At 38.6% G+C, this 22,651-nt stretch overlaps 1 protein-coding gene and 1 pseudogene across 1 annotated transcript in view; one reads left to right on the top strand and one right to left on the bottom strand.

Moving 5' to 3' along the window:
• The window catches only part of LOC103725472 (synaptonemal complex protein 1-like), a 65,415-nt gene extending 51,065 nt beyond the window's left edge, over positions 1 to 14,350 (bottom strand). Inside the window, 8 exon segments of the mRNA XM_008822782.1 lie at positions 867 to 975; positions 2,080 to 2,153; positions 2,734 to 2,803; positions 5,605 to 5,663; positions 7,878 to 7,951; positions 9,235 to 9,302; positions 11,614 to 11,778; positions 14,246 to 14,350. Coding sequence (XP_008821004.1) covers positions 867 to 975; positions 2,080 to 2,153; positions 2,734 to 2,803; positions 5,605 to 5,663; positions 7,878 to 7,951; positions 9,235 to 9,302; positions 11,614 to 11,778; positions 14,246 to 14,350 — 724 coding nt within the window.
• Positions 14,351 to 15,434: 1,084 nt separating this feature from the next.
• Positions 15,435 to 22,651, top strand: part of LOC103725479 — a 43,444-nt pseudogene continuing 36,227 nt past the window's right edge.

A 22,651-nucleotide genomic window follows, 5' to 3' on the forward strand; every position in this document is an offset into this window, starting at 1 on the left:
TAGTTCCCTGTCTAGAACTTATAATGCTAATTACTCTTGCCTTTACTTCTCCTTCACATCTCCTATTTATAATTCAAGGACTTTCTTCTTCCCTTAGAGACAAGAGTTGTGCAATTTGGGAGTCTTTTAGATAGAGCCACTGAAGGGGTACGCCAATTGCCTCACCCTGCATCCCTGTTGAGCGTGGAAGAAGACAGAGCAGTGGTCGTCCCTATTCCCTATTGGCAATTTGGGTAATCTTTACAGAGGAAGGTGTGATAAGAATAGGAGGTAGGAAGGCTAGGCAGTTAGGGTAAAAAGACCCCAAAAAATGTAGCCAGTTTCTTGGCTACAAGTCAAAATGTCCTTGGGCCTGTTAGCAATGTACTCTGTTCCAAAGGCCAAAAATGTCCAAAGTATTTGGGAGCTTGAATCTAATGCTTAAAAGATTTTAGGGTTACTTCTTCATCGGGGGGAATGTTGGAGGGGAGGGAGTGGGCATGGATTTGATCAAAACACCTTATAGACATGTATGAAATTCTCAATAAAGTTTTGTAAAAGTTAAAAAAAAAGAACACTTGTTGTTCTTGCAGACGACCTGGGTTCAAATCCCAGCACCCACATGGCAGCTAACAACTGTCTGTAACTCCAGTCCCAGGGGACCCAACAGCCTCTTCTGACCTCCATAGGCATTGCATGACATGGGTGCACTTACCTACATACAGGCCATAGACACATACACATAAAATAAAATCAATAAATAAAATTTTTTTAAAAAAATGATATCAGCACTAAAATTTATCATAAAAATTTGTGATGAAAGTCAAAATTTAGAACATCTGAAGAGGAAAACATAAGATACATTGTTTTCTTATATAAATTCTTACCTGTCTTTTCCTGTAATTGATTAACTTTATTTCTGGATTCCTCTAGTAGCAACATTAAATCTTTCATTTTATTTTCTTTCTCAGCATTTTGGACCAATAATTGTGATATCTAAAATAAAAATTTTAAAACAATATAGATGCAAAAAGATAAAACACCTTAGCATTTATATTCCGATGTAATTATTTTACAACCTTTTTTTACATTCTTTTAATTACAGACCTTTGGCTTTGGAAAATCTGGTTTAAAAATAAGCAGCACACACCTTTAATCACAGCACTTGGGAGGCAGAGGCAGGCAGATCTCTGTGAGTTCAAGGTAAGCCTGGTCTAGTGAGTTCCAGGACAGCTGAGGCTACAGAGAGAACCTGTCTCAAAAAGACCCTCCCCCCCCCAAAAAGCTTAAAATGCAAAAGTGTATATATTTCTTAACTAGGATAAGCTATGTTCTAGCAATTCAGAGAAGATAGTAAGAAACATAAGAGGCTAACTTTTTGTATATCACTTTCTACTTGGGAAGCAGAAAGTTTAAAAAGATGACAAAATAAAAATCTAAAATTTAAATCCTTGCAAATATCAGAAAAAAACAGACTTACCATTTTCAATGTTTCCATTATATGATATGAATAGAAAGAATCAACAGAATTTTTAAATTTCCTTTCATTGGTCTTACAGATAGTATTTTCAAGATAAACCAAAAAAACCTATTGAGTTGCCAGTGATCACCTTTACATTCTATTAGGTTTTATTTTTTGAACAAAATTTCTCAAAAATATTTTTTCAGCAATGTAAACTGATATAAATATTGTAAATTCCTTGATTCAAAACTATTGAAGATCAATCTTCAGTGAGTGTATATTTGAATCATAAAAATAAGTTAGAATAGACAAAAGGCAAAATATTTAGATAAAAACTAAATATTAAAAGTATATCATATAATCAACAAATACAAACTATTTTTTGAAATTTTGAATACTTCATGAATTAGGAAATATAAAGAATACAGAAATATATCTCAGAATAATTAAAATAATTTAAATATATCCACTCTAAAGTTTAAGTTGGAATGCTAATTATCCTGAATTGATCATGAATTGATGTGGGCATGAATCAGAACATTGCACTCTACCTGATAAAAATACACAAACTCTATGTGTTAGTTAAAAAGTAAATACTATATGTTAAAAACAGTATGAAGAGTTGATGTTTTAAAAACCTGATTTTCCTTCTCTTCAATTTTCTTCTTATTTTCTTCTTCAAGATGTTGGATTTTTTCATATTCTTCCTTTACTTTAAAAATAAAATAGATATAATGTCTTACCATAATTATAAAACTTTTCTACTACCAATAAAATTTGAAAATTCCTTCACTTCCTTATTTATCTCAAAATTATACTAAAACTTCAAAAGTTTCTGATGAGCAAAAACTGATAGTTTCTTACTGTTAATTTTGTTTAATAAAATAGTGAACTTAAATAATATCAATAGCTTAAAATTCTGTAACCCTTATATAAGCGACACATAAAACTTTATTCTTTACAACACAGTAATCTAAAATAAAGAATTTTAAATATGTCATAATATATTATATATACTTTACCAAAAAATATATGACAAAACTGTACTTCTAAAAAGCTAATACAAGCCATAATAGATTTTATTTCATAGAAAATGTAGTCTTTAACACAAACAATATTTTGAATATGCATTAATCCCCTGCCAAAATCCACAAGATTTTGAGAGGCTTACAAAAGTTAAGATAATATGAAATTTAAATTAGTTAAGAGCATCAAATGGACAGAATGAGAATATTAATAAAATAACAAAATATAAATAGCGATAAAAAACGTTAAATTAATAGGATTCCTACATTTGAAATTCATTTCCCGTTTAGAATTCTCAGATTGCTCACGAAGTTCTTCAAAAGCTACTGCCATTCTCTGGAATATAAAAAGTTTAAGAATCAGACTTTTTCAGTATGTTTCTTCAAATTTTGAAAAGATTACTAAATTTAAACATGTAATCATTGTATATAAAGCCACTCAACCTGAATCATGAAAATCCTATAACATAATAATTTACTAAAAAGTATTAAGAATGCCTGTAACGGGCATTCATCAGTTGAGACGATTCATCAGTTGAAGACACTGACTCAAGCCTTACAACCTGAATTTGACCCTCAGAACCCACATAGAGGAAGAAGTGAACTGACTCCTGTGGGCTGTCTTTTGGTCTCTACATGTGTGCCATGGGACACACACACAAACACACACACAGACACACACACAAACTTTTAAAAAAATAATTTTTGGTATAAAAAAGTTCTTTTTCTAATTACCTTTTTTTAAAACGTTATTGAGAATTTCATACATGCATACAAGATGTTTTGATCAAATCCATGCCCACTCCCTCCTCCCACCTCCTCCCATATCTCCCCATCACTTTTTTCTGCCAACTTCCTGTACTTTCTTTCTTTCTTTCTTTCTTTCTTTCTTTCTTTCTTTCTTTCTTTCTTTCTTTCTTTCTTTCTTTCTTTCTTCTTTCTTTCCTTCCTTTCTTTCTCTTTGCAAATGGGGGCTTTTTGCTATTCTAACATATTTTAAAAATTTTTTTAAAGTGCCCGTAATGTTTCCCTGGCACTGGAAACAGGTAAGATAATACAGAATAACAAAAACGAATATTGTCACTTTATCCTTTTAGTAACACATTTCAACATAATATCACATGCCTCAGTCCACAAGATTTTAAGGGGTTTACAGAATCAAATACAATAATAGCACAACTGTTATTTTACATTTTCCTGTGCTTAATGAATTTGTTTCTTCCCACTACAGTAAGCCAGACATTCCCCATAAAAATTCAAAATTATATTTACATCACTTGTTTAGGGTGTGTTCACTCAACATTCAATAAATCTTGCTTTGCAAAATTAGATTATTTATTCATTCATCTACTAAGCATTTACTAAATGTCTATTATGTATCAGAATTATTTTAGGCACTCGGACTATAACACAGTATCTACCATACTAGAAATTATTTATATTCAGTATAAGAAAGAATAAACACACATATAAAATGACTGTGTGTATATATCAAGTAACTGTCATGTATTTTTAAATACTCTTCAATAAAGTTAAATGGAGAGATACAGAATAATTGGTTAAAGATATTTAGATTAATAGTACAGTTAGTGAAACAAAAAGAAAGCATGTTTATAAGTGCACATAAGAAATTAAACAAAAAAAATCTGTAAACAGAAAACTCAAAGAACCAAGATCATAATGTCTTTGGTAATGCTATGAAACATACAAAGAATGGCTATACCAGAAGAGCAAATGGTGTAAGATAAAACATGAGACAACAAAGGTAATCAAGAGAAAGATTAATAATATTTTCCCAAATTAATGATTATATCTTTCAATGTGCTAGTCTCTTGACACGAATTCAATAAATACTTAGTATATTAAATAGTACTACTAACATGTGAATTAAAAAGCTACTACAGGGGCTGGAGAGATGGCTCAGTGGTTAAGAGCACTGACTGCTCTAGCAGAGGACCCAGGTTCGATTCCCAGCACCCACATGGCGGCTACAAACCATCCTTACTGCAGTTCCAGGGGAATCCGAAGCCCTCTTCTGACATCCGCAGCATTGCATGACACGGGCACACTCACATACATGCAGGCAATATATTCATACACATAAAATAAAAATGATAAATAAATTTTTTTTTTTTAAAAAAAAGCTACTACAGAACTGGGGCAATGGCTCCGCAGTTAAAGTGCTTGCTGTGAGTTCAGATGCCAGGTGAGAATGGTATCCTGGATATAATTCCAGTCTTAGAAAGTTACAAGAGATCATTGGAACAAGCTAGCTAGTGAGACTAGTCACATTAGCAAGCTCTGGGTTTAAAAGATCCTTCCCTGGAGCTGGAAAGATGGTTCAGCAGCTAAGAGCACTGCCTGCTCTCGTGGAGATGCCAGGTTCGATTTCCAACACCCACATGGTAGCTGCCTGCCCATCCCCAACTCCAGTTCCAGGGTATGTGATGCCTTCTCCTGACCTTCATAGCCATTGCACAACATGGATACACTTACACTCATATACATAAAATAAAAATAATAATTTTTTTAAAAAAAGATAAGAAACCCTGCCTTAAAGCATAAGGTAGTAGAGTGCTGGAAGAATATTTCTAGCATCCACTTCAGGACACATACTCGTGTGTGCACGCCACACACACACACACACACACACACACACACACACGAAAAAGGGGAAATATTGCTACAATTGACCAGAGTGAAAACACACCTGTTAACGGCAGCAATCAGAAGGCTGAGGACTGCTTGGGCTACATAGTGAGATCCTGTTTACGTGTTCCACTCCCCCAAAAAACTACTATCTAACAAAACAGTATTTATAGGTCAGAACCTTAAAATTTTTACTAGCAATTCAATCATACATCAATATATACTCATATTTCAGCAACCATGGTGGACAATATCTTTGTAGCTGTCACTCTACTTTGCTTAGAAATTCCTTTGTTTAAGCCAGGCATAGTGGTGCATGATTTTAATCCCATCCCTTAGGAGGCAGAGGCACGTGGACCTCTGTGAGATCGAGGCCAGCCTGGTTTACTTAGTGAGCTTTAGGCCAGATGGGACCATAGGGAGACCCCATCTCAAAAAGGGCCAAAAATTATTTTTTCTAAGGTAATTCCTATTTTCACTAACACTTACCTCAATGGTATTGTTTAGATCTGCCTGAACTTGTTTTGTTTCGTCCCTTTCACATTCATCTGTAATTAACATTGAAAAGTTCAAAATTTAATTTTAAAACATGATATTAACAACATTGTAAGGAAGGAGCAAGGGAGAGAGGGACTGAGAAAGGGGAGTGGAGGGGAATGAATGAATACCAAACTACAGCACATTCTAGTTATCTCGTATCTCATCCAACCTAAGAGGAAGAGACAAAGGAGAAGTATTTGCAAAGTTTACAATTCACGGGCAAGGATTTGCTAAAAGACTGAGTCCTAATCATAGCTCTACAGATTACTTCCTGCACTTCTCCCTCTCCCTACATCTTGCCAAGCTCCTAAACCATGTCATTAAAGACCAATTTACTTCAGCTCCTTTTTCCAGAATAGTATGTCCAACTCTAAAGAAAAAGCAATAAGGTATAATAAAGAACAAAAAATTACAGCTAAAGATACAGAACAAGGACTAGACAGGACAGTGATCATAGGAATTAACAGAGAATGAATTTAAAACAACTACTATTATTATACTAAGGGATCAAGTAGGCAAAATTGATAACGTGCAAAAATAGATAGGAAGAGGGTTAAGGTTATAGCTCAGTGGTAGAGTGCTTGCCTCATATACAAAAAGCTATGGGTTTAATCATTGGTAATAAACAAATAGACAACCAGATGAACAATGTAATTAGAGAGGTAAAAATTCTGTAAAGAAAGAAAAATGAAACAGAACTGAAACAAATTATCAAGATGAAAAACTCAGTAACAGAAATGAAAGGGTTATGAGTAAACTAGACATGGCTAAAAGAAGAGTTTCTGAGCTTAGAGATATAACAAAGAAGAATGAAAAATCAAGGAGAACAATTCTGAAGAAAAAAAAAGAATACTTAAAAACTATAAGATAGTTACAAAAGGTGGCATAAATGCATACTGGGAATACCAGAACAAAAAGACTCAGAACTATTTCAAACAAACAACTGAGATTTTCCCCAAAATTAATATCAGAAACCAAACCACATATTCAAAGAGATTCAGAGAACAAAGCAAAATGAATGCCACAAAAGAAATAAATTACATTTAAGTGTATTATGTTCAAACTCTATAAAACAAAGGTAAGGTAGCTGGAGGTGAAAAATCTTTATATATGAAGAAATAAAGGTGAGAATTATAATTGAAGATAAAACACTTTGTTTTGCAAGGCTTGGAATCCAACCCAGGGCATTATGTATACTAGGCAAGCACTCTACCATTGGGTTACATTTCCAGTCTTTCACTTTTTGAGAAAAGTTCTCACTATGTGGCACAGGCTTGCCTTGAACTCAAAATCCTGCCTCTACCTACAAAGTGCTGGAATTAGAGACATGTACTTCCATGTCAGACTTTTTTTTACTATTCTTGACTGATCTAACTTGTGATGCATAAAAGTTTCTCTGGGTGAGTAAATGAGAGGTCTTAGTACATTACTGCATACGAGTGTTAATTTTAAGCCCTATACACTAAGTTAGATTCTTAAATTCTTTGATTAATAAATTAACCTAAGTTTATTGCAACTAATTTGCTATATATAAACTTTATGATTTTTTTCAAACAGAAATATTGTACAGGTGAACAATTATTTTTCTTTCTTTATATCCTCATTATATAGCTACCTATTATTCTTGGTTCTTTGAGCAGTATCTCCTTGCACAGTCCAGGCTGGCCTCAAACTTGCAAGCTTTCTGCTTCAGCCTACTTAGTGATAGAATTACAAGCTTTACCACTATTTTTGGTACACTACAATGTTACAAAGGTTATGTAAGTTGATGAAATTTTTCAAATCTTCTATACTCTATGGGACCACTGCCTTATATATACTCTATTGTCAAATCTAATTAATACAGTTTTTCAATACACCATGCCTACAGCAGAGCTGTTTCACTGTAGCAATGCTCTGTTGCTATTTTCAGTTATGGACATGACTATGTATCACATTTTTTATTCAATTTCCTGGTTGTTTCAGACAGAAGGTTAGTATTAAAATCACACTTTAAGTAAAATGAGGATTAAATATAAATGCCAGGTATATACTTCTTGATATACACTACTTTTCAAAACTAGAAAACTTAGTTACTACTTATAAAAAAGTCTGGAGTACTTAAAATTTAGTGAAATAAAAATTAGTTCCAAGAATTGAAAACACAATTTTCCTCCTGCATGTATCCACTATTAAATGAATAGTAAATTGATAAAACCACATAAAATGAGAAAGATATTTACATTTCTTTATCTTTTGTGAGGCTCTGGCAGAGGTTTCTTTGAGGAGGTTGCAGAATTTTCTTGCAGTATTATACCTGAAACAGAGAATTTGTCTAAGTGTAATTTGATCTCAAGCAAAATTATATATGAAGGCTATAAAGTATTTAGCTACAATTCTTACAGAAAACTTTTTACTAAATTTTTTATCTTTATTGTTATTTTATGTGTATGATTGTTATGCCTGCATGTATGCATATAAGTGCACCCTTGTTATAAGGTGCCCACGGAGGCTAGAAGAAGGTGTCAGCCACCATGTGGATGCTTAGATTCAAATCCAGGTCTTAGGCAAGAACAGCAAGTGCTCTTAGCCGCTGAGCCATCTCTCCAGCCCCAAGAAATGTTTTCTAAATACTATATTTTGTATGTATCACATGGTAATGATTATATCAAAGAAAAGTAGATTGGCTGTGTGCAATATTAGCAAACATAATTTACTAACTACTTCCCTTTAAATAAAAGTGAAAAGACATTCACAAGACTTTAGAGCAAGTTGCTAGTAATGCCCTTGGAGGGAATAGTTCCAGATTTATTTAGGAAAAATAATGAAAAGAGGGGTTTAGACTTCATTTACTAATTACCCTCAAAATATTCTAGATGCATAACTTTTAAAAGCAAAAGATAACCTTCTCAGTAGGCATTCATTGATTGAATAAGACTTCTGGCCATATTGTTTAAGTTACTAACGTATAGAGAGTGGTTAGACTTAACTTTCTAACTTAATTTTTTTTTCTGTAGAAATTGTTATATAAAAAAGGGGCATTTGAGTGGAAGAATCAGTTTTGAAATAAGTTGAGCTTTATTTCATAAGTGTTACTCCATATAGCAATAGTGAAAACAGTAAGATATACAAAGGCAGTTGTAGATATAGAATTGCAGACATTAGGGAAAGGAGAGATGGTTCAGCAGTTAAAAGCACTGGCTGCCCTTGCAGAGGACTCAGGTTCAGCACCCACACATGAGTAACAACCGTCTCTAACTACAGTTCCAGGGAATCTGACACCCTCTTCTGGTTCATACAGGTACTGCACTTAAGTACATGTAGGCAAAACAGGCATACACATATAATAAAAAAAATAAATATTTTAATTAAACAATTCAAAATAGAATTTTCAGACACCTTTTTAATAGCATGCAGTGATTCTTCCAGACAATTGACATTTTAAAAAGTGAAAAGTTATTCATCAATGACCACAGTTCGTCAAATCTAAGAATGCAGAATAGAATTTACTATTGTTAACATAAAACTAACACATAGAAAATACTAAGAAATAAAAACTATTTTAATAATAAATTTGAAAGCAAAATCTCTATTACTTACTCCGGTATTAAATCTTCATTTTCCTGAATTTGTTCTTCTAATTTCACACTTATTTTTTCTTTTTCTAACTAATTTAGAAAAAAAAAACAGTTCATTACAATTCACTTAGCAAAACAAATGAGTATCATTAATAAGCAGGTCAGTTCTTACTAACATAAGTTCTGCATGAATTCTTTCTTTCTACATAAAAAGATCTTTTTGTTATGGCTTATGGAGTTACCATAAAAATATGGCTCCCCTTGGGAGATAGAGACAGCAGAACAAGAAGGTCAATTTCAGTCTCATGTATAAAGTTTGAGACCTGCCTGAGCTATATGAGACCATAACCAACTCAAATAAAAGGGGGGGGGCGGTAGCAAAATGGCTCAGTGGGTAAGTGTATTTGCCGTCAAGCCTGGCAATCTGAGTTCAACTCCCAAAACCTATATGGTATAGGGAGATAACTGACTCTCACATGTGCACTGTAGCGTGCGCGAGTGTGCGTGCACGCACACACACACACACAAACAATTAATGTAAAAATTGCTGAATGATCTCCAAAAGTACTCAATATTTTAGCACAACATCATCTTGCTACTAATTTTGAGGTATTTTATTTGCTTTTATTTTCTTGATTTCTCTTTTATGCTATATGAAAACAAAACTTAAAGTTTGTATATAAATATATTCTGATATAATAAAAGGCATTTGAAGCAAATAGGTCATCAATAATAGAACTTCATTATAGGGACTGGAGAGATGGCTCAACAGTTAAGAAAACTGGCTGCTCTTGAAGAGAATGTGGATTAAGTTCCCAGCACCCACATGGTGGCTAATAAACCTTCCATAACTCCAGTTCCAGGGAATCTGATGTTCTCTTCTGTCCTCTACAGGCATTGCATGACACAGGTAACTTAACATACATGCAGGCCAAACAAATGTGCACACAGAGACAATCACTTCCATGTGTACAGAGGAAAATTAATTGGACACACACTCACATACTCATGCAAAAAATAACTCACCTTGTATTCTCCATTTTTTTTCCACAAGCATCCAACATAATGACAGTATTCAGGTGTGCTTGTGAAATTATATGAATTGAAGGTGTAAGTACGTGTTCTTAGACACATATTCATATGGACTCAAAGATATTGCTACATAGTACTAATGATACTTTACAACACCCTCTTATTGGATACTGGGCTCTTTAATGGATTCTCACGACCCTAAACCTCTAACTGGTGAGAAACAAAATGACTCCACTCAAGTACCTACTTCTTATCACAATAATACTTTCCAAGTATCAAATTTTGAGAGCAAATTCCACAGCTTTTATTCAAAAAATTGTAGAAATTGTGACATGCTCTTATGTAACATATTTTAAGGAATATTATTTAAACGGATGTAAAATTCTCCCACCAGTATTTTTTGAAAATGAATGAATTTTTATCAGCTTACATAGAATTAGGTTTCATTATTACATTTTTCTATCAAAATTTGTTTTTGTTGTTTCTTTTCCCCTTTCTTTTCATCTCTGCCGATCCATCATGTCTTCCCATCTGCACCGGCCTCCTTTCCACTTTCATGTCACATTTGTTTTTCTGTCCTATGCCCTTAAGAATTCTAGTACCAAAACCTTTATCTTACAAATTACACTACAGCAACATAAAAGCAGATAAGATTACATTGTTTTTCAATTCATAGTTATGTCTTAAAATATTTTATTTTTGTACTTTGACTTGAAAACTAAAATATAAATTATGAATATTAAAGAAAAAATAAGACTTACTTTAAACTTTTATGATAAAGGTCAATAAATTGCTCTTTATCTAAATTAATTTATTATTTCCCTGATTACCTGATTATTTCCCTAATCTGTATTAAGTATCATGGGACTTGCTCTGCACTCATACCTAACACTGAAATGCAGTTTGTAGCAATGAAATATTAAAAAGCCCTGTTCTCAAAATCCCTGCCACAGAAACAAAATTAACCTGAATTACTTTTAAGTAATCATTTCAGCAGTATTATGCTAATATTTATCATGTGCTATATATATTTTTATATTTTTATTGATTCTTTGAGAATTTCATACAATGTGTTTTGATCAAATTCAGACCCCTTCTCCCATCTACACCTCCATTTTACTGTTCCCAGCCCCACTCCCAATTTTTATGTTCTCTATTATTTTTTAAGGTCTATTGAATCTAAGTTGCACCCCCAAATGCTCTTGGGTGTGAGTAGATCACCTGGAGCCTGGTCAACCTACCTGGGTGTCACATCCTTAATGAAAACTGACTCTCCCTCTCTCAGCAGCTCTCAATTTTCAATATCCCTCAGCTAGTCTTAAAGTTGCTTGTGTGTGTGCTGTATTTATAATTCAAAGCTTCATATTACCTGCAGTTCCAGAATGGCATTTTGCTGTTCTTCAATTTTCCTTTTTTTTTCTTCCAGATTCTTTTCTTTCTGCTTCAGTTCCAATTCTTTACTTTCTGAGCACTTTTTGATCTTTTCAACCTCTTTATACAGCTTTGAATATACATCGTTCACTGGTTCTGAATTCTATTACAATATATTTCCAAAAGTTAGTAATTTGAAATTTTAACCAAACTGCATTTACCTAAAATATTCATTTACTAATGATCACTGATTCTCTATTCAATTTACGCTCTAGTAGGATTAACTCATTTAAAGCACCAAGCCAGCATTTACAACTTTACTAAAGTTACAGAATAAAATCAAGACTGAAATATGATTAAGAGGTTAGCAACATTTTAGTCAATATGAGACTATCACTGGATAAAAGCTAAAATAAATTACCCCACAGCAAAGCTATAAATGTTAGAAATGGCCTTAAAACATTTTTTGGTCTTTTTTAGACATGGGCTTCCCAGCTGGCTTAGAACTCACTATGTAGACCAGGCTGGCCTTCAACTAAGAGATCTCCTGCCTCTGCCTCCCGAGTGCTGGGATTAAAGGCTTGTACCATCACTCCTACTTCAAAACAAAACTTTAAACTTTTTTTGTGTGTGTGTATGACTGTTTTGCCTGCATGTATGTAAGTGCATACATGTCATGCAATGCCCACAGAGGTCAGAAGAAAGCATCTGATGTCCAGAACTGGAGTTATGGAACAGTGGTTAGCTGCCACATAGGTGCTGGGAGCCCAACCCAGGTCTTCTGAAAGAACAGCCAGTGCTCTTAACTGCTGAGCCACCTCCAGTCCCTCAAAGCAAAACACTTAATTATGTATTTCCATTGGTAAAATGAACGTAATTTGTAAAATACTTAAATATTGTTAGCTATTCAAGAATAGTAATTTTAATAACATATAGTTCCCTTCAATTTCCTTATGTTATTCTCCTCAATCAAATTGAGATTTATCTTCGTGGAATGGCCTTTTCTTGATATATCTTGGCTAGAGCATCCATAAGCAATTTTCTTCAGCATATAAATTAAAATAATTGCATCATCCTACCTTCCATATAAAGGACCACATGGGAAACATTTTTAAATTAAGTAGCATAAAAAGCTGTTTCACCTTAGAAATCTGCTGCAATTCTTCTTCTCAGTGAGAATTTTACTAAAGTATTTTTTTTTCTTTACCTTAGTCATGAAGCCGCTTACTCATAACACTCTTTATTATCTACATATAGCAATTTGTCCTAATAGTCCTAATTCTCCTTGGTAAAATTTTAAATTTTCTCCAAATTCATATATTCTCCTTATAAACTGCCTCAAATCTGGAAAGACATTTCTTCAGTGCTACAGCTACTGAGTAAGTGCCTGCATTCCTTTGAGAAACTCTAGTAGAATGCACTGGGTGTCTTTCACACACAAAGAAACATGAAAAGTAGGAGGATTAGTTGGAAAGAGGAAGAGGATCAGTGGGAGGGGGCAAAAAAGGGTAATAGGAACACAGCCAAAATACAATACACACATGTGAACATATTCAAAATATATTACATACATGTGTGAGAATGCCATAGTGAAACCCATTATTATGCATTAATATATGATAATAAAAACATTAAAATATAAAATAAATCCAGGTGTGGTGGCACAAAACATTTATCTGAACACTAAAGAGGCAGATCTCTGAGACTACTTAGACCAGCCTAGTCTACACATAAGGAGTTCCAGCCCAGTCAGGGCTACAAAGTGAGAAGAAGGTGTTGGATCCTCTGGAATTGGAGTTACAGGTGCTTTTTAGCCACCATGTGGGTATCGAACCTGGATTCTCTGCAACAGCAGCCAGTGCTCTTAACCATCTCTCTAGCCACAGTACTATTATTTATTTAGAGTTCTACAGCAGCACTGATTCTTTAAATAAGTGTTGCCTATACACAATAAGGCTTGTTTTCTGTTGAATTGATGTTATTCAAAATTCCTGAGGACAACACTGAAGGGATAGCTCAGCAGATAAAAGTTAATATTGCTCTTCCAGAGAACCCAAGTTTGGTTACAGCATCCACATGGCAATTAACATCCACCTTTAACCCCATTTCCAGGGGACCTAATGCCCTCTCCTGGCCTCCAAAGGTACCATACAGGCAAAGCATTCATACATATATGACAAGATATTTTTTTAAAAAGTATTGAATGAGCTAGTTTTGGTGGCACATGCCTTTAATCCCAGCACTCAGGAAGCAGAGAATTTCTAAGTGGATTTCTTAGTACAAGCCAGCCTGATCTACGTAGTGAGTTCCAGGTCAGCTGGGGCTACAGGGAGATACTGCCTTAAAAAAATAGTATTGAATATACCAAATATTTACTGAAAAGCATTACATATTGCCAATAAGAAAACATACTTTATTTTTTACTTACATTTCTTTGGGTTTGATGTGTGTGTACGTGTATGTGTGTGTGTGTGTGTGTGTGTGTGTGTATGTGTATACACCTATGTTGAAATCAGAGAACAACTTAGAGCATTCAGGAAAAAAACTTAAGTCCGTTAACCCACTGAGGCCTTTTGCCAGCCCAACACACATTTTTCAACAAGTGAATCATGTTTCCAATGCAAATTTACCCTGGAGGAAAATAAATTTTCCAAAGTCACAGATAGCACTTCAGACAGCTGACTGCTGCTCGGTCCTGTTGGTTCAAACAGCTTGAAAGTGTTCTGCTTTTCCATGTTCAGTATGTACCTACTGGGACTCAGGGAGGAAAGAACTTGGCATTACTTCCTTAGTGTCATCTATACAGTCACGTTTGCATATCTCAGAGAGAGAAACCATGGTCCCGACTCTCCCAACAGTGCCATCCCCAGGCAGGTGGACAAAGTCCCACAAGGTCCCTCCTGTCCCCCACTCTAGCCACCACATGGCCACCAGCCCTGACAGGACCTCCATGTCACTCCCAGTGACAGCCTGAAAAGTCACCTAGGCCTGCAAACCCAGTGGGCAATGCAATGAGGGAGATACCCTGAGGGACGCCATGAGAGACAACACCTTAAGAACGCCCTGAGACGACAATGCCAAGGGAAAACCTGAGGGATTCCAAAAGAGCACCACGATGGAGATGCCTTGAGGGAAACAAATGCTCTGAGAGATGCCAGAGGACACCATCAGGGAGACACCCTGAGAGACTACGTTCCACACCAAAGGGAAGAATGAGGGAGACGCCCTGAGAGATGCCCTGAGAGACGGCGCCCTAATGGGGAACTCTCCGAGTGACCCCAGAGGGCACCCTGAGGGAGATGCCCTGAGAAGACAACCTGAGAGTCGCTCTGTAAGAAACCAGGATGCCAGACCCTAGGGTGAGGTGAGCCTAAAACAATGAGTGAGATGCCCTGAGAGAGGACGCCCTAATGGGGAACTCTCTGAGTGACCCCAGAGGGCACCCTGAGGGAGACGCCCTGAGAAGACACCCTGAGAGTCGCCCTGTGGACACCGGAGGGCACCATGAGGGAAACGCCCCGAGGGAAGCCAAGAGGGACAAGAAAAGGGCACCATGAGGGAGACACTCTGAGAAATGATGCCCAAGGGGACACTAAGAGGGCACCGTGAGGGAGACACCTTGAGAGACAATGCCCTGAGAGACGACACCCTAATGGGGAACTCTCTGAGTGACCCCAGAGGGAACCCTGAGGGAGACGCCCTGAGAAGACATCCTGAGAGTCGCCCTGTGGACACTGGAGGGCACCCTGAGGGAAATGCCCTGAGGGAAGCCAAGAGGGACACCAAAAGGGCACCATGAGGGAGACACTCTGAGAAATGATGCCCAGGGGGACACTAAGAGGGCACCGTGAGGGAGACACCTTGAGAGACAATGCCCTGAGAGACGACACCCTAATGGGGAACTCTCTGAGTGACCCCAGAGGGAACCCTGAGGGAGACGCCCTGAGAAGACATCCTGAGAGTCGCCCTGTGGACACCAGAGGGCACCCTGAGGGAAACGCCCTGAGGGAAGCCAAGAGGGACACCAAAAGGGTACCCTGAGGGAAACACTCTGAGAAATGATGCTCAGGGGGACACCAAGAGGGCACCGTGAGGGAGACACCTTGAGAGACAATGCCCTGAGAGACGACACCCTAATGGGGAACTCTCTGAGTGACCCCAGAGGGCAACCTGAGGGCGACGCCCTGAGAAGACACCCTGAGAGTCGCCCTGTGGAAACCGGAGGGCACCCTGAGGGAAACACTCTGAGGGAAGCCAAGAGAGACACCAAAAGGGCGCCATGAGGGAGACACTCTGAGAAATGATGCCCAGAGGACAGTAAGAGGGCACCGTGAGTGAGACACCTTGAGAAACAATGCCCTGAGAGACGACGCTCTAATAGGGAACTCTCTGAGTGACCCCAGAGGGCAGCCTGAGGGAGACGCCCTGAGAAGACACCCTGAGAGTCACCCTGTGGACACCGGAGGGCACCCTGAGGGAAACGCCCTGAGGGAAGCCAAGAGGGACACCAAAAGGGCACCCTGAGGGAGACACTCTGAGAAATGATGCCCAGGGGACACTAAGAGGGCACCGTGAGGGAGACACCTTGAGAGACAACGCCCTGAGAGACGACGCCCTAATGAGGAACTCTCTGAGTGACCCCAGAGGGCAGCCTGAGGGAGACGCCCTGAGAAGACACCCTGAGAGTCGCCCAGTGGATACCGGAGCGCACCCTGAGGGAAACGCTCTGAGAGAAGCCAAGAGGGACACCAAAAGGGCACCATGAGGGAGACACTCTGAGAAATGATGCCCAGGGGGACACTAAGAGGGCACCGTGAGGGAGACACCTTGAGAGACAATGCCCTGAGGGAGGCTATAAGGGATGAATCAGGGTGGTGTCAGGAAGGGAGTCCAAGAGCCAGAATCGGCTGCAGGGTGCCTATACTTGTCCCAAACCCGCCCACTCAGCCTCCCGCAAAGCCGGGCCACCGGTTCCCACCTTCGCAGAACCAGCAGTAAGGTGGGTTTCACTAACCGGGAGCTCAGAGCGGGAACCTCAAAGAAGATGGCAGATTCACCCCGCGCACCCTCAGCAGGGTGAAGCGCTGGCGACTAGTGGCTAAATGATGGTCAGCACAGCATAACGGTCAAAGGGAGACAGGTCCCGTATGAAATCTCGTGAGACTTCACTTACTGGGGGCGGGGCGGGGGTAGGGTGGGGGTGGTGCCGGAGCTGGGGCAGGGGCAGGGCTCAGGGCGCATACACTTGTACCCCACCCAGTCACCCAGCCTCCCGCAAAGCCGGGCCACCTGTTCTCACCTCCACCGAACCAGCAGTAAGGTGGCTTCAAAAACCGGGAGCTCAGAGCGCGAACCTCAAAGAAGATGGCAGACTCACCCCGCGCACCCTCAGCAGGGTGAAGCACTGGCGACTAGTGGCTAAATGATGGTCAGCACAGCATAACGGTCAACAGGAGACAGGTCCCGTATGAAATCTCGCGAGACATCCCTTACTGGGGGTGGGGCAGGGCAGGGCAGTGTGGTGGGAGTTGGGGGGTGTGGTGAGGCCGGGATCCTTTGTGAAATTTCTTGAGACTTCCCTTCTTGGAGGCGGGGCTGGGTGGGGCAGGGTGTGGGTACCTCTTTCCTTGGTTCTGATTCTGCTTTAAGTTGACATTCGGAAAGATTCTGCTGTTGTCAAAGAACACTGTTTAAGCTTGTGGGCCCAGACAGATGAGCCAAGGGCTCAAAAGTCCAGGATCACCTCCTAAGAATTCACAGGAGCTTAGGAAGGCGGTGTGTGCTAGCAATCAGGGTGACACCCAATCACTAAAGGTTTTAGACCTGTGGACACAGGGATGGTGTGAAGGTGGCTGGATGGGTCTGTAGAGTATAGGTTTCTGTTACTGCTTCAATTAGAAGAGGTTTGGCCACATAATCAATAGGGAGAAAGTGCTCCTGACAAAAGGGAAGGTTGGCTTGGGAATCTAATAAGTAGTAGACATGTGTCTGAGGACAAGGTGGGGAAAATAGCAAAGGGTGAGATGGGACAGGAAAAAATGAAGAGCAGAAATTAAGTCAGGATTTTAGACTTTGTAGATGATCTTGAGGAATTTTGAACAGCAAGGGTGGCATGATCCAGATTAGAAGAAAATTTATTTATAGTATGAAGAACCTTTTAGGTTTATAGAACTGGAGTTGAGACTTGTATAACTTAGGCTAGATGGGAGGACTCTGTCTACGACAGCAGCAGTGAAGATGAGCTATCAGCTGGAAAATATAGTTATCAAGTGAAGTCGATGGCATTTTAATATAAATAAGAGAGGAGTCAAAGATGACTGCCAAAGATAAATGTATGACTTTGTGCTTGGACAACTAAAGATATCATTATGGTGCTAAGAACCTAGTTCCTAAGCTTGATACAATGAACCAACTCCTCCCCAAGGATAAGTGACTAAGCAACTAAGCACAAGCACTATTAAGTACTATTAACACACTTTTCATGTTAATGATCAGCTTTTATTGTAAAAACCCCTTTTAATATTTGTGAGGGGTTTTTGGTTTTGTTTTGTTTTTTATGAGACATGGTCTCACTTTGTAGATCTGGCTGGACTCAAACTCAAAAAGATCTGCCTGCCTCTGGGATTAGAGTGCTGGGATTAGAGGAATGTGCCAGGACAGCTAATGTTTCTCTTTTGTTTTAATAAAAACAATACGATTGGTAACAAATAAAACACATTGCAATCATTTTGTCTTACAAATTTTGTTTATATATCATATAATACCTTACAACATTTACAACTATACATGCAGTATTCCCACTTGTATATAATCTGTGATCCATTTGTGCTTTCATGACTTCAAGAGAACCCTAATATGTTAATTTGATGCATTTTACTATTAATTATTTTTTGTGGTGGGGACTGAACTCAGAGCCTTGTGTATATAAGGCAAACACTCTCCCACTGAGCTACTTCCCCATCTTTTGGATTCAGGAGGCTTTCTGTTTGAGACAGTCTTCCTATAGTCCCAGTTGGCCTGGAACTCTCTATGTAGACTAGACCGGCATAAATCTCACAAAGGACGCCTTTGTGTCCTAAGTGCTGGGACATGTGTGAGCACCATTCCCAGCTGGACTGGTTTTTAATTGTAACAATTCTAAGTGGTGCAAAGGTAAGAGACAATGCTAAAAATAGAAACTTGCAATAAAGTGAGGTTTTTACACAACCATATTAGTTACTTTTCTGGTTATTGTGACCAAATACCTAAGAAGAGTAATGTAAGGAATGAAATGGTTGGAAATGTTGACCTTTCGAAAGGATACAGTCCACAATTGAAACAGGGAGAAAGAGGGTCCCCTAGAGGGTTCTAAGTCTCATTCATAAAAGAATTTAAGAATGGACCCAAATGGAAGCTTTTACAATTTTATTAGAACCTTAAAGAAAAATCCTCAGAGCAGGTGAGCTGGTAATTTTGGCAGCTTCCTTGAGGAGGTGAATAGTGGGAAGAAGGAAAGATAGCCATGGAAGCCATGCAGGTTTAGAGCCTGCATGGAGGTCAGACACGTGGCTGACTCACAGACACATGGCTGGGAGAAGGAAGCTTTAGAGAAAAAGTGAACAATCACAAGATGCTAGCGGCATCCCAAAGCCTTAAAGAAAGCATGTTTCAAAAGAAAGGTATGAAGAAGAAAAGGCGAAATTATGCTTTCCTGAAGTATTCAGGAAAATGGACAGACTTACGGAGACCTACATGCCTACATGTCTGTGGCTGGTCCAGAAGTTCTGGAGGGAGCAGGGGGCTGAGCTAATTCCAGACAGGAAATATTCACTACCTTATTAACACACCAGGTATTCCCCCCAATCTATTTAGCATAAATTAAGGTGAAACTGTCTTCCTGGGAGTAGTTCTATCACCAGGTAATTGACCAGTGTGACTGGAAAGTGGGTCCTCCAACAGATAGACTAGACATTTCTTTATAGTCTGGACCAGTTCAATTTATGGAGCTTATTGATACTCTAACACAGTGATGATGGAGAAGGGATGGTTGCAGAAGTGTGAGGAAGCTGGTCACACTGGGTCAACAGTTGAAAACAAATATGGGTCCTTTTTCTCTTTTTACTGCTCTGAGGCCTCAGCCCATGAGATAGTGCCACCCACATATTATTTTTATCTCTGTGAGCATGTTGAATGCATGTGTGTAAGCGCACCCATGTTGTGTGCCTTTGCAGGTCAAAAGAAGATGTCAGATCCCCTGGAACTGAAGTTACAGATCATTGTCAGCTTCCATGTGGGTGCTAGGAGTCAGACTCTGGTTGCTGCAAGAGCAACCAGTGCTCTTAACCACTGAGCCATCTCTCCAGCCCCTCAAGGCACATCTTATCCACTCAATTGATACTCTCTGTAAATGCCCATGCAGACACACCCAAAAGCATACCTCAACTAATCCTCTAGATATGTTTTAATCAAGTTGAAGTTTAAAATTAGCCATTCCTTTTTGTTGTTGTCACCAGGTCCCACTTTGTAGAACAGGCTGTCCTAGAGTTCACTATGTAGCCCAGGCTGGCCTCAAACCCAAAGTGATCCTCCTGCCTCAGCCTCCCAAGAACTGGGGTTACAAGCATAAACCACTATGACTGGCTTTATTTTTTGCTGTTTTTTTGTTTGTTTGTTTATAACATTAGCTATTCTTTCAGTTCTTATGGACTGCTTTTTCTTACCTATTTTGGAGATCCTAAAGATATTTCTTCAGCAGCGGCTCTATTTTTTTTTTTTTTTTTTACTGGATTTGGAAGTGTTTGAGTTGAAAGCTGTTTCTCTCCTGCGATGATTTTAAACTGGAATTTTTAGTTCCATCTTCTGTTTGCTTTTGAGACAGCTCACATTTTGAAACTTTACTTGGTACAGCTTTCTCATGACTTGTTGCTTTGACCATAGGAAATGTTCTGAATCTAGCCAGGAAGTCAAGGTCAGTTGTTCCTAAAGGTTTAGCTGCATTAGCTTTCGCCATTTCTGACAGTTTCCATTGATCTTTTAAACTAAAGGGGCTCTACAACTTGCCTCATGTTCTCTTCTTCTATCTGCTATATTCCTCCTGGTGTGTAGAGTTTCTTTGCCACATTATGCGTATGTCTTAATAAACAACTTTACTCTTAGTGTTCACAAGGCCAAGGTTGGACCCAAAATACCAGCATATGTTCCTTCTGATAATTCTCAGAACTGTGCTCCCAAGTCAGGGCTTCAGCTCATTCTTTTCTTGGAACAATAGCTCCACCATGAAGTGGGGAGTAGAAGTCAAGATACATCCTTATCTATCAGAGAATCTTGCCCTTTGATCTCTAGGCCTAGCATATCATTGTTTGCAGTGAAAAAAAAACGCATTACTTACAGTGCTTTGATATATAAAATGTGCATACATATTTTTATTAATTATCTTGGGTGAAAGGCAAGGAGGGGTCCTGAGGGATTAAGATCATATGCCCAGGTCACAAGAAAGGCACATGGTTGAGTGAACTTGTTTACATTATATTATATATACAGTCAGTTAATTACATTATATTGGATTACAAGGTTAGGTAAAAGACTTTAGTCCAGATTATGTCCATATTGTAAAAGTCCTCCCTATACTGGAACACTATATAAACAGACAAAGCCCATGACACCCCGTAACACACACACACACACACACACACACACACACACACACACACAGATTAATATGACCTTCTCTGAGAGCACACCAGACTACAGGATCTACAGGATCGATAGAGACTGTAGTAGCCAGGACCTCTGGTATCATCTCTGGATATTGTTGACTACAGGTTCACAAGCAGAAGCAGCTCAATGAGTAAAACACCAAGCAGAAACTGAACTTCCAATGGAGATGCCTTCTCCAAAGAGGATCTAGGGGAATGGACTGTGACCCTAGCAGGCAATCCACTGGAGCCCTGCATAACAGATGAGGAGTTGGGAGAAAAGGGACTCCTAGGAATGGAATAAGGACTGCATTTTATCAGAGCAGTTACTGGACCTCCACTGGAAGGTTGTAGAAGGTAAATCCTACTGTGCCAAGCCAAGCTACATTGAGGGGGGGGTTGTTCACATAATTATACATCATTGTCTGAGACTTAGAATTTCTTTTCTTTAGAAAAGATCCATTCCTGAAAATTCAACAGCATTGCAGGCCACCCTGGAATCTTTCAAGACGTCTACAAGCCCAATGATATCTTCTTCTCAAAGCTAGGGTCTGTGAGGCTCTTTTTTTAAGTACTCTTTTATAGAGAGTTGACAACTTCTTTCTCTAAATCAGGATGAAAACTCTAATCTTTACATGTCTTTTAAATAAGCTGAGATGTTAAAAACCTAAGCAGCTTGACGCACTCTTGGGAGTTGACTATTCAGGGCTACCAGGTGCAGGTAGTTCTGACCCAAGAAAGCAGTTAACAGGAAATTGGCAAGGCCTATCCCGGCTCCCCAGGACTGAACCTGTACAGGTCAAATTTCTTAATTTGGAGGATTCAAACAAATCTTTAACCAATTTAAATGAGTTGGTAAAGGAAAACAGTACTGTCTCCAGGACCCTTAAGATGCTTCATGTAAAATTATTAGGTGTTTGATACAATGTCTGCTTTCAATGTTTAAAATATAATTTCTTGCCAGGTGTGGTGGCATGCCTTTGATCTCAGCACTCTGCAGGCAGAGGCAGGCTGATTTCTGTGAGTTCCAGGTCACAGAAACTCTAGTCCAGGTCACTCTAGTCTACATAGTGAGTTCCAGGCCAGCTGGGGCTTCAGGGAGATCATGTCTCAAAAAGATGATACATATTTCCTTGAATTTCCATTAAAATATAAGGTTATTTGAGGCTGCAGAGATGGCTCATCAGTTATGAACACTGGCTGCTTTTACAGAGGACCTAGGTTCAGTTCCCAGAACCTACATGGCTGCTAACAACCATCTGTAACTCCAGATCCAGGTGATCTGATGCTCTCTTCTTATCTCCATGGGCAAGATGTGGTGTACTTACAAGTAGGCAAATAGTTATACACATAAAAGAAAAA

This window comes from Nannospalax galili, unplaced genomic scaffold (genome assembly GCF_000622305.1).
Source record: "Nannospalax galili isolate Female #2095 unplaced genomic scaffold, S.galili_v1.0 scaffold10, whole genome shotgun sequence".
Classification (NCBI taxonomy): domain Eukaryota; kingdom Metazoa; phylum Chordata; class Mammalia; order Rodentia; family Spalacidae; genus Nannospalax; species Nannospalax galili.